The following is an 11,476-nucleotide window of genomic DNA, read 5'->3' as shown; positions in this document are numbered from 1 at the left end:
TTGGAGGTGAGGACTGGAAAGTCCCGGGTTAGATTCCAGTCAAGGGCACATGGTTGGTTTGTGGGCTTGATCCCCAGTAGGGGGCCTGCAAGATGCAGTCAATCAATGATACTCTCTCATCATTGAGGTCTCTCTCTCTCTCTCTCTCTCTCTCTCTCTCTCTCTCTCTCTCTCTCTCTCTCTTCCTTCCTCTCTGAAATCTATATATATATTTCTTTTTTAAAAAAAGAAGTTCCTTGAACTCCTAGGTCCTAACTTTCAAAATGCAGCTGTGATATTGGTAGCTAATATTTGTTGAATAGTGTGTTCCAGACACTGCTATTAAGCTACTTTTCACGTAGGAACTGCTAAACTACTCACAGCCTTTAGAGATAGGTCATACCATTGCCGTTCTATAAATAAGAAAATTAAATCTCAGAGAGGTGATCTAACTTGTCCAAGGTCACACAGTTAGGCAGTGACAGAGCAAAGACTTACCTGCATGTCCCTGAATCCACATCCAAATCTTCCCTTCACTTAGGGCAGTGGTTCTCAATCTTCCTAATACCGTGACCCTTTAATACAGTTCCTCATGTTGTGGTGACCCCCAATTTCATTGTTACAAATTGAACATAATTAAAACATAGTGATTAATTACAAAAACAATATGTAATTATATATGTGTTTTCTGATGGTCTTAGGTGACCCCTGTAAAAGGGTCATTCGCCCCCCAAAGGGGTCCCGACCCACAGGTTGAGAACCGCTGACGATGCAGGAAGGGGTGGGGCCCTTTGCAGGACTCTCTACCATCCAAATGATAGCCTTTGGTCAGCACTAAATGTCTGACTTTGATCTCCTGCCTTTTCTCTTGTAGGTTCTGAAGTTGCTGCTGGTGGCCTGGGATCGCCGCCTCATTTTTGCCATTGGTACCTCCAGCACGACGGGCGAGTCAGACACCGTCATCTGGAATGAGGTTCACCACAAGACAGAGTTTGGCTCGAATCTCACTGGCCATGGCTACCCAGATGCCAATTACCTGGATAATGTGCTGGCTGAACTGGCTGCCCAGGGCATTTCTGAGGACAGCACTGCCCAGGAGAAGGACTGAACAGAAAGGGTTTTGGGGGAGAGGGGCTGTGGGAACCACAGGGTAGGAAGTGGGGAGAGTCAAGGTAGAAGTTGGTGCAGTGCCCTCCCGACTCCCTCATCTCCCCTCCTGTCTCCATTCCCCATCCCTCCCAGCCACAGGGGGGAGCCAGATTGAGTAAGGGAATGTTATTCATAAACCTCATCCATTACAAAAGGGACATGAGATGAGGGCCATCCCCAGTCTGTTCCCATGGGGTTTTCGGTGCTGGGTAGTCAAGAACACCGTCCCTCACCCCCTAAGTGGGGGCATGGTCAGCACACTTAGGGTGTGGACAGTGCATGGGCACTCCATATCCTGGCCTCGTGAAGCCTGAGGGTCATGGCCTCAGCTGGCTTCTTGCTGCTTCCACTTCCAAAAGTGGAGTTTCCGCTTTTCTCTCCTCTGCTGGAGGCGAGGAGCTCTCACTGTGCAAGTTTGGGGGGCAAAGAGGTGAACCGCTAAAATGCTGTGACATCAGAAATCAATGCCTCGGCATAGAGTGAGGAAGCGCTTCTTGCCAAGAGGGTCAGGGAGGCAAAGGCCTCTGAGAGCACACTCGGTTCTCATAAGAGTCCTTGGCTTCTCTGGGCCCTCCTTCCTCCTCACACCACTGACCGGTCCAAAGAGGCATCTGCTTCTCTCATGCAGATGGATGGGCTCTGGGATTCCTCTCTGGGTGGCATCCCAAGGTGTTTCCAGCCACTCATTGATCAGACCAGAGCCTGCATCCCATTTAGCATCTGAACTGTCCTCAGGGAGAGGAGTCCATAGTCTTCTTCCAAACTCATCCGAGATCAGCTCAAAGATTCCATGAGTTCCATCAAGTCACTGTGAGTAGAGCCTGTGCTGGGCTCTGTGCCATCTGTGTATGTGCATGCGTGGGTGTGTGTGTGTGGGTGTGTGTGTGTGTGTACGTGCACATGTATACCACTGGGCCAGGTTGGTAGAGAGTCCCATCATGTTCTCACAGTCTGTTTTGCAAGATGTCAAACCCCAATTCTGATGGGGATCAGACAGCCCAGCCGTGACCCCTCGACTTCTCTCACCCTTTGCCAACCCATCACATAGTAAACTTGGGTTCTGATCGAGTCAGAACTGTGTTTGGGGAGATATGCAAAGTGAGGGCTGGACTGACCCCTTTTCAATCTCTTTCAAGATTGGATCTGAGCCAATATCCATCCAGCCTTGTTTCTCTGAGGGCTTCAATCTGTATCCATGCACATTTGTTCATTCGAGCCCAGGGGTGGTGCTGGGCCTCCCATGTCCCTCGTCCATTGCAGATTGACCTAGAACATGGAGAGAGCCTCTTTAGCTCATTCGTAATAGGCTTAGCACCATCTTATGGTCTAGTCCAACCTGTGTATGGGTTGTGTCCCAAGACCCGATCGATCTCTTCCCCAATATTCCTCTTGCCTTTGGCTTGCTCCCATTATTAAATGAATTGGGGGTCAGTGAGGAGAGAAGGGGGATCAAGCAGGGAAACCCAATTTCCCCTTTGAAAGTGGGTTCTTTGAACTATATGTTTGGGGGAAGTTCCTCTGGATACTAATTTGAATTTATATACCTCATGTTTTGGGGGTTTGACGTGTATATATATATATGCATATATATTTCATAATGTTTGGGAGGTTTTTGATGCTAGAAAATTTGAAACAAAAGAACCTTCAAAAAAATGGTACTTAAATTAGAACCAGGAACCAAGCTTTTCAGAGCTGCTGCTCTTAGGCCTGCAGCTGTGACCAGTGGATTTACCTAAGTATCGCCCAGTTCCCCGGGGTCGCTGGTGCTGAGCCTTTCCTCATTTTCCCACTGGCTGTCTGGGCAGTCATGGGCTGTAGCAGGGGGAGTTCTGATGGGGAGAACTGTGTCTGCCATCTTGGTTCTGGTCTCTCTCATAAGTCAGCAGTCATTTATCTCACCAGCAAACTGGGTGGTTGGTCCTGAGTTCACTGCACCACAGAGTCATTTCCTGCCACTGTTGGGAAGGAAACACCCAAACTCAAGAGACACCCCTGCAGTGTTGAACGTCACCCCCATGCCCTCACCAGGCTCCCATATAGGAGAGGTCATTAGAGAGCTTTACAATGGGCCACTGCCATCTCCACCTCCACCCTTGTCACCCACAGTGATGAGGAATCAGACGGAGGGTCAGTGGATAGAAACCCAGTTGTGTAGTAGGAGAAGGGGAAGAAAGAAGACATGCTTTGACAACTGGCAATGGGCAATGGGGAGAAACTGATTTTTCTGCATCAAGCAAAAGAAAGTGTGGGTGGGAAAGGGGACCCAGAGAGCATACAACGCAGGATGTATGCCAGGGGAGATGCCACTTTGAGAGTAAGTCTTCAGACCTTCAAGCCTTTCCCCTGGGGCGTTGATTATCTGTTCCCCATTTCTCTTCCTCTCTGAGGATGCTCAGTCAGGGCTACCTCATCCTCGTCTTCTTGTGGGACATTCTGGGCAGAGGGAATCTTGCATTTCCTTTCTAACACTGTGCCAGGCAAGGTGGGAAACATTCCTTTGCCCTTTCTCTGGAGCCGGCTTGAAAAGGTACAGTCTCGGGTTCAGTGAGGACCCTGCCAGCAGAGGCCCTGGGCATCCAGCACTTTGAACAGGTGTGTCCCCACCGGAAGGCCTCCTGAACTCCCTGGCCCACGCAGGGACATCCATGCCTTTCCTTTCATCGTCTTAGCACCAGCAGCCCAGTTCCTCCTTCCCTGAGTCTCCAGAGATGACAAGCCCTGTCAGATGCTCATCCCATAAAGATCAATTGTGCATATGTGGTTGTGTGTGCCTTTATGTTTTCATCCCTTTCCTCTGTGATTTTAGACATGGTCAAAAGTACTTGTCCTGGTATTGCACTGTTGTGTGCATGAGAAGACTGGGGGAAGGCCCCATGTGGTACAAGAAAGGGTCCTGTCCCCTTTCTTTGTCTGTGGTCACTGGCATTGAGTGGGGGTGGGTTTCTGGGAGAGGGCAGGTGACTGTCCTAATGTAAATCTTTGTAACTGCTGTGTTGAAGTTGTTGGTGTTGCTCTGTGAGAGGACATCGCCACCTGGTGCTCATGAGCTGTACATGCAGAACAATAAATGGCAAACAACCACAAATTGTTGTCAACCTTCTTCTTTCTATAGATCAGGTGCCTATCCGTGAGGCGTTTGAGGTAACTCCCTGAGCCTGTAAATAAACAAAGCCCTCCTACTGGGTGGAGTAGGGGGAGTCCCTTTTCTCTATATTTTACACATCTTTCCAACCACACATTTGCCCAAGGCTTGACTTCTTGTTCCTCTAAAGAAAACAGACCACATGACGGGAAATAAATGAACCTGAGGGAAAAACTTTTTTAACAATTATGCATGTTCACTTCTTACAGTTCCCCTTACCTGACCAACACTAGAGTGTATGTTTCAATAGTTCACAGGCTGTTGTTTTTCAAATAAATGTTTAGCATGCATCATCATGATATTAACAAGAACACAGAAATAAAATGCAACAGTAAAGCCACCTTTGTTCCCCAAAGCGACCTTTGTCTGCATTTCTGAGAGGTCACACAGTGTGGTTTTCTTGAAATCTGGATTGGCCTTCCCACAGGCCCCAGCCTGGGCTCATCTGCAGGAAAGCAGGCCTGGGAACCCTCCCCTCCGGGCTCTGACTTGGTAAAAGCGCTGTGAACTCCCAAGTTCCGATTTCCTCTGGGTGAACAATCAGACAGAGTGTTCCTTAAGTACATATTTCAATGCTTATTTATGTGCAAGTTTGTTAGTTGAAATATAAGTTTGTAAAGAAAAAGAGAGGGAGAACTCATGGACATGACAACAGTGTGATGGTTGCACGGGGGAGGTGGGAAAGGGTTAGGGGTATAAATGGTGATGGGGAAAAAGTAAAGTTAAATAAGTTAGCCAAGGTTTTCACTTGCATGGGCAGTTATTGCATTGAAAGTCTGGAAGCCACAGTTCAGTTTTGTCTCTCTGACTCAGTCCTCTTCAAAGAATTCCTGGGAAAGGCACTAGAAGAGTGGCTAGTTTGGCTGAAACTAACCCACAAAACACCCAGAAGTTTAGAGGAACATTTTAATGCTTAAGAGGTGAGGTCAAGTGAAGGGGTTGTAGACATTGGTGCCCCTGGCTGGGCTCCACTTCTGTCACTTATTTCTCTTCATCACAGCAGCGGTTGAGGGATGGTCCTCCCCCTCATGGCCTCACAGGCTGGGATGCTCCAAGCTCCTCCGAAGAAGGACCAACTGTAAACCTAAGCTCCTGATTGTGAATGTGAACCGGGGGAGGACAAACTATCCTCCACAGAAGATCACTCACTAGTGGTTTGATTTGGTGAGAAATATGTAACTTTTTAAAATGTGGTGGAGAAACATTGATAGTCTCCCTGATCATTGCAGTTAGGTGAGATTGGTACTAAAACTGGGTGAAGCCTCAAGTGCCAGGTAACAAGCATGCATCCTGTCAGGTGCCTCCAGGAGGTCAGCCTGGAACTGAAGGGAATACGTCACAAATGCTGTTGAATGCCTTTTTCACTTCATTTAAAAGTATGGATTTGATCATTCTGGCCCCCTTGCTTCTGGTAAGATAAAGGCAGGAGGGTACATATGCAGTGTCTAGTCTATTTTGGTTTTCAGGAGAATGAAAAACTTAGCTGTGGGCTTACTTTGACTTTTTGCTTTATTCCTTGTCTCCCATCCCCAGAAAAATGCAAACTTCTTGTTGGAATGTGATGTATGAGGCTGGGGGTGCATGTGATAGGAGTCAGGAAAGACAAGGGCCATTCATGGAAGAGGAAGGGGTTGTACTTTCATAACACAGACCAGGAAACTGCAATACTTAACCCACCCAAATCTATGCTCTTTTCTTTGCCCTGTTTATGAGGAGCTAAGAGAAAGAAGCCAGGTAGTTGGTTGTGGGTAAGAGTTCCAATTTCCTCTGAGTACCAAACCCTTTTCCAGTTTTTATCCTTTTTTCATTTACTCCTTTTCTGCATATTATTCCTTTTCACTTGACATCCTAATAGAAGTTTATAAGTTAAAATATTTCTGAGGACTTTATGAACTAGACCAAAGTCCAAAGGTGATCTGATTTAAGTAAGCATTAAATTGTGTGGAAGTTGGAAAACATAGATTTGGTATAAGCAACATGTTTCTGTTCAGATGATGTTGAGATGACCCAGAGGAGACGACACAGCCCATCAACACAGAGCCCTCAAAGCTAAAAAGCTGTGGCCAAGCAGGACTCTTGTGTCCCCTGGGGGCTCTGTCAGCCGGGAACATGAGATCCAGACAACTCTTAAAAACAAGACAGCTGGAGGGTAACACTTAAAGACAGGAATTCTTTTTTTTTTTTTCAAGACAGAAATTCTTATAGCTCATGAATTGGAAACCATGGCCAACCTCAGATTAAATACATCATTTCCAAATTCAAATAGCAACATTCTCCCACCTTATACCCGACTTTTTACATGTCTGCATTCAGGTGAAAATAATTAATGGTGCACATAGAGAAAAGATACCCCTTCATGTTTTAATGCCCAGAATGACTTTTGCTTAGAAAGTCACAACTCCTCCCCAATCCTCACCCCAAACTCGCCCATGTAGCTCTATTAATTTCCTGACCCAGAGACCAAAGGTATACCTGCTTTTGGTTGCACTTGCCACTTTAATAGTTAGAAAGGCAGAAATGTAGAGAGAAGGAATGAAAGACATGCTTGAAGCTCTGCCTGCAAATGAAGCATTTTCTCAGGAGAAATTTAGGCTGGACACTGCTCCTGCTCTTGGTCAGGAGTGTCTTCCGTCCCTGCAGTGCCAGGAGCCAAACTCTGCCTCTCTTCCTCAATTGCCTGGTATCCCCTCTTCTTGTATTTCCGGATGCGATAGATCACCAGGGCAATGACAACTGCCAGGACGGCGGTGACCCCCACTGTAACCCCAGCAGCTGCTCCCCCCGACAGACCACTACCATGCCCATGGATGACCTTCATGGCCCTGCGAAGCTCTAACGGCTCTCCCAACCTCCACTGGTTGGTCTGGAAGTCTTTAATCCAGGAGCTTGAAGTCTCAGTATTAGTCACAATGACAGTGTTGGTGGCAGCCTGGCTCATAAGGGGTGGCCGGGTGTAAGGTGGGAGCCTGGCAGGGGGCAGAGACCCTCCTGTAAAGAGCCCAGACTTGACACAGTAGGATACTTGGCACCCATCGCTGATGAAGGCTAGATGTTGGCTAAAGCCCCCAGGACATTTTTTCAGAGCAGGTGCCCCTAAGTCTCTGGATACGGTAGAATCCACCAAGGGGTTCCCAACTGCACAGCTGAAGAACCCACCAAAGGGGACTGAAAACTTATATCCCAACTCATAGTCCTGAGAGACACATACCTTGAGGCTTTCGAAGAGTCTTAGTGGAAAATAGCCAGCTGGGCATGACTGTGCATTTGTCAGAGGGTTAATGCTCTTAGCACTGAAGAGACCCCCAAAAAGCAGTCCTGAGTCTCCTGGTACTTCACCACTGGCCACACACCAAAAAGCCCTAAATTCGGCCTTTGCCACTCGGAACACATCTTCACACACCGTCTTGCAGAAGATGAAGAGGGTGCACTTCCGGACACACTCCAGGCCATTGTAGCCCTCCTCGTGGATCTGGGTCAGGAGGTGGATTGGGGAGTAGCCAGAGGGGCAGGAGAAATCACCAGTGAGTGGATTCTTCTGCTCCAAGTTCTGGCAGACTTGGACAGCCCCATTCCCTGACAGCTGAGTGCATTCCTGATAAACCCCGCCAAAGGAGAAGTTGGTCATTTTCCCTTCACAAGAGCCATCGTCAGTGTTGGCCTGAAAATTGAAGTTAGGCGAGTTGAGATCTGTGCAGCCAGGGTAGGTGTTGAACGTGTAGTAGCGTCTCACAGCAGATTCCACCGTCTTAGACAACTTCTTCACCAACGGCCCTGGCAAGTCAGGCAGCATGTCAGGGTTGATGAAGAAATTCAGAGGCAGGCCAGCGCGGTCTATGGCCACCAGGTGGTTGGTGATGCCCTGCTGCCAGGTCTGGAGGGTGATGCCTGGGTAGAAAGGAACCCCTCCAATGCTCTGCACCCTGGAGTGGGTGCGGTTTGAGAGGTAGCTCTTGGTGAAGGCATTCTGTGAGGTGTAGTTCTCCTCAAATTTGAAGTTCACGATGTTGTGGAAGACAGCTCCAGCAGATGCAGTCACAGCACTACGGCTGCTCTGGCTGTCCAGGAGGAAGGAGGATCTGATGTGGTCTTCCTGGATGAGAGCAGCCCCAGCATCCACACTAGTGATGACATGGGTGCCATAGTTGAGGACCAGGAGCTCTGCCAAGTATGTGGCCATTCGTGTCTGGTTGTTCTCCAGACGGTCACAGATGTCCAAGAGCAATTTCTTAAACTCCAAGTTTAGTTCTGAAACTGGGTTGATTTTGACTGTGTAGATCAGGTTTCTTACCTGAACCTGGGTGGTTACAGCTTGGTCCTTCACCTGAAGCGTCTTCATCCTCTGGAACTCTGGGGAGAACTTGCCGTTGACTTTGGAAAAAAGGGAGAGCTCCATGTTGATGGAGAAGGAGGTGCTGCTTTGGTAATTCACCCAGGACTCCAAGATTTCTGAGTTCATCTCCAGGTTGCTCTGTTTCTGAGGAATGGTCAAGATTTCATCAGGGATGATGTACTGTCCATCCTCCGTCGTCCTGCAGTCGGTGTAAGTCAAGTCCATCACCCGTCCCATGTCCACATTCCGTAAATTATCCCAGCCACCTCCAGGTAAGACTTCCAGCACAGGTAGGTTTAAGGCATTCTTGCATTTTTGAAATCCAGCCTCATCGGCCTCGCCCAGAGGCTTGTCCATCTTAGCCCATGCTGCCACTGCCCAGAAGAGGACAGCACCCCTAAAGCTGGTCATGGTTCAGACAGACTCAGTGGCAAGCCAGCCCTAAGCAGCGTCCAGCAAGTGTGGTGCAAGCTGAACCAATGTGAAAGAGCAATTGCTGAAACTACAAAAAAAAAAAAAAATTCAATAGTTCTCCTAAAGCCACCAGTTCCGCTTTAGGCTACTGTAATTGCAAAATGGGGAAATGAGTCGACTGGAATACTGTGGTCCATCAGGACTTTGAAAATATTATGGTGTACTAAATAGCCTTAACAGTTAACTACTCTAACTGTTCCCCCCACGGCCCCCCAGGTGGTTACATTGTGGCAGTAGTGGGTACTCAGAAGTTCAACCACACACCTTACTGTTTCCTCCACATGAGTTTTCTAGCTGTTAAAGAAAGCTTTGGTTTTGCTTTCGATTCATTCTCTTGATGTTTCAAAGTTTTTCTGACTCCTCTTTCCTGGAACTCCAATATTAGTTTCTTCAAACTGCAAATGCAGTGGTAAATGACAATATCACGCTTGCCAAGACACCGACTCCTCCATACCTATTCTAGAGGTAGCTCATGGCCAAAGCCCGGATTTCCCATTCACCTGAGGGTGAAGGTTGTTCCCACAGAAGAAAGGAGAGAAAATCTTGGACATGAGTCCTGTGGAGTTTCATTGTGATAAGCCCTAATAGTCCCGGCTTTGGAGATGGCATTGTCTGAGGCGGAGCTGAAGGGATCTGAAGAGGATTCCACTTGCTACACACTGGGAACCTCCGTCTGCATTGTCCTCAGCATTCAGAGTGAAGGTGAGGGGTCCCACTCTGTGCTGTTGCTTCTTTTCAGATAGAAATGTTTAAACAAAGAGGAAACCCACACTATAGTCTAGATTTTGATTTGGAAATAGCAGACAGTGGCCAAAGAATATACAGTGTGTATATACACACTTATACACCGTGTGTGTGTGTGTGTGTGTGTGTGTGTGTGTGTGTGTTGTGTGCGCGCGCGAACGCGTGTGTAATAATTTGGTACCTGCTGTTATGTTTCTCATTCTATTCTTAAGCCCATGTAATCGGTACAGGTGCCTAAAAAAGAATGTAGGTCTTCATTACTCAGTTTTTTAAAGCAACAGTTCATTTGTTATATCATTAGAACACAATTTCACAAATTTTCTTTAGTGTACTAATGTTAGGGCATTAGAGCCCATAATTTAGAATAGTGTTTTTAGGCTTATTGATCTCATGCCAGGGTTAACTAAAGCCCAGATCTGTCAATTCTTTGGGACAACTAAGGTGCATTTTAGGATATTTGGTGGTAGCCAAAGAATCCAGGGGAGTTAATGGAATTCCCAATGCACTCTCATGGCTCCCCAGATCAGAACATGAAGGAGATGCAGTGCTGAGGTTGAAAAGGTTATGCTTTGATTTGTTAAGTATCATTATTCTATCACCTGTATGCACCCTGGAAAGACAGTTTCAAGGAATTGAATTACCTCAGATTGTCACCGTGTTTTCAGAAATCATGAGGCCAGTTGCCTGGTTTCACAGAGTGAGCTTCACTAGTTATTATTGAAATAATAATTATATTGTGTTCTGTAAATCTAGAAACAGATGTTGTGGGCCTATTCATGCATCAGTTATCACGCTCCAGGGAATTCACCTACACCCAAGAAGGATTGATTTATCAACCAGTGCCCAGTATATACTTGGCTACAGAAGCAAACTGATGCACAGGATGTCCTGGTCAATTTCCAAATCAGATATAAATGTATAGCTCAGTAGAATAATCCAAGAATTAGAAAAAGTAGAATTCAATGCCCTTTGGTACTTCCAATAAGTCTGTTAAAATATCCACACACTTTTCTTCAAATTGTTTCAGGATAATTCATCAGAATGAGAAAACACTCTCATACAGTTTTGAAGACATGCTAACAATGTTGTGCTCTTGATTATCCCTTTAATAAATCCTGTTAATAAATCTTCTGCAATGAGAATATAAGGCAAATATTGATAATTCTATATTCAGGTGTTCCCACATACTAACATCTACCATTTTTTTTAGACAGCTTTCTTCTTCATTTTTATCATAGCAAAATTGAAAATAGCTAAAAGAGCCAATAGGAGTGAAATTATATTGCATCCATATGACATAATATATTATAGCCATCATAGTTGAATATTCAAAAAATTTTAAGAACATGAGAAACTCTTGTGCCATAATGTTAAGTGAAAAAAGCATGGTATACATTCAACATGACCTCAGCTGTGTATAAATATATATCTGTTGACAGTAGTTATATCTGATTGGTAGGTTTTGTGGACCCTGAGATAAAAGAATCATTTGATATGACCCACCAACAAGTTTATCTGCTTTGTTAGCATGTCGTCAAAACTGTATGAGAGAGTTTTCTCATTCTGATGAATTAATCCTGAAACAATTTGAAGAAAAATGTGTGGATATTTTAACAGACTTATTGGAAGTACCAAAGGGCATTGAATTCTACTTTTTC

General features: G+C 46.1%; 2 protein-coding genes across 2 annotated transcripts in view; one reads left to right on the top strand and one right to left on the bottom strand.

The window, feature by feature from the left end:
- Positions 1 to 4,209, top strand: part of DTX4 (deltex 4, E3 ubiquitin ligase) — a 23,131-nt gene extending 18,922 nt beyond the window's left edge. Inside the window, exon 8 of the mRNA XM_015572000.1 lies at positions 854 to 4,209. Coding sequence (XP_015427486.1) covers positions 854 to 1,087 — 234 coding nt within the window. The 3' untranslated portion in view covers positions 1,088 to 4,209. The remainder of the gene's footprint in view (positions 1 to 853) is intronic.
- Positions 4,210 to 4,531: 322 nt separating this feature from the next.
- On the bottom strand, positions 4,532 to 9,075 carry LOC102756640 (macrophage-expressed gene 1 protein). The gene has a single exon (XM_006776105.2). It carries the CDS (start codon positions 9,009 to 9,011, stop codon positions 6,858 to 6,860), a length of 2,154 nt encoding a protein of 717 aa, XP_006776168.1. The 5' UTR covers positions 9,012 to 9,075; the 3' UTR covers positions 4,532 to 6,857.
- Between the last annotated feature and the right edge of the window lie 2,401 nt (positions 9,076 to 11,476).

The sequence above is a fragment of the Myotis davidii genome, unplaced genomic scaffold, assembly GCF_000327345.1.
Source record: "Myotis davidii unplaced genomic scaffold, ASM32734v1 scaffold1229, whole genome shotgun sequence".
In the NCBI taxonomy this organism is placed as follows: Eukaryota; Metazoa; Chordata; class Mammalia; order Chiroptera; family Vespertilionidae; genus Myotis; species Myotis davidii.
This window is presented reverse-complemented; position numbering and strand designations above follow the sequence as displayed.

Excerpts from the sequence above, each read along its gene's own strand:
- LOC102756640 (XM_006776105.2), bottom strand. The coding sequence starts at position 9,011 with ATGACCAGCTTTAGGGGTGCTGTCCTCTTCTGGGCAGTGGCAGCATGG.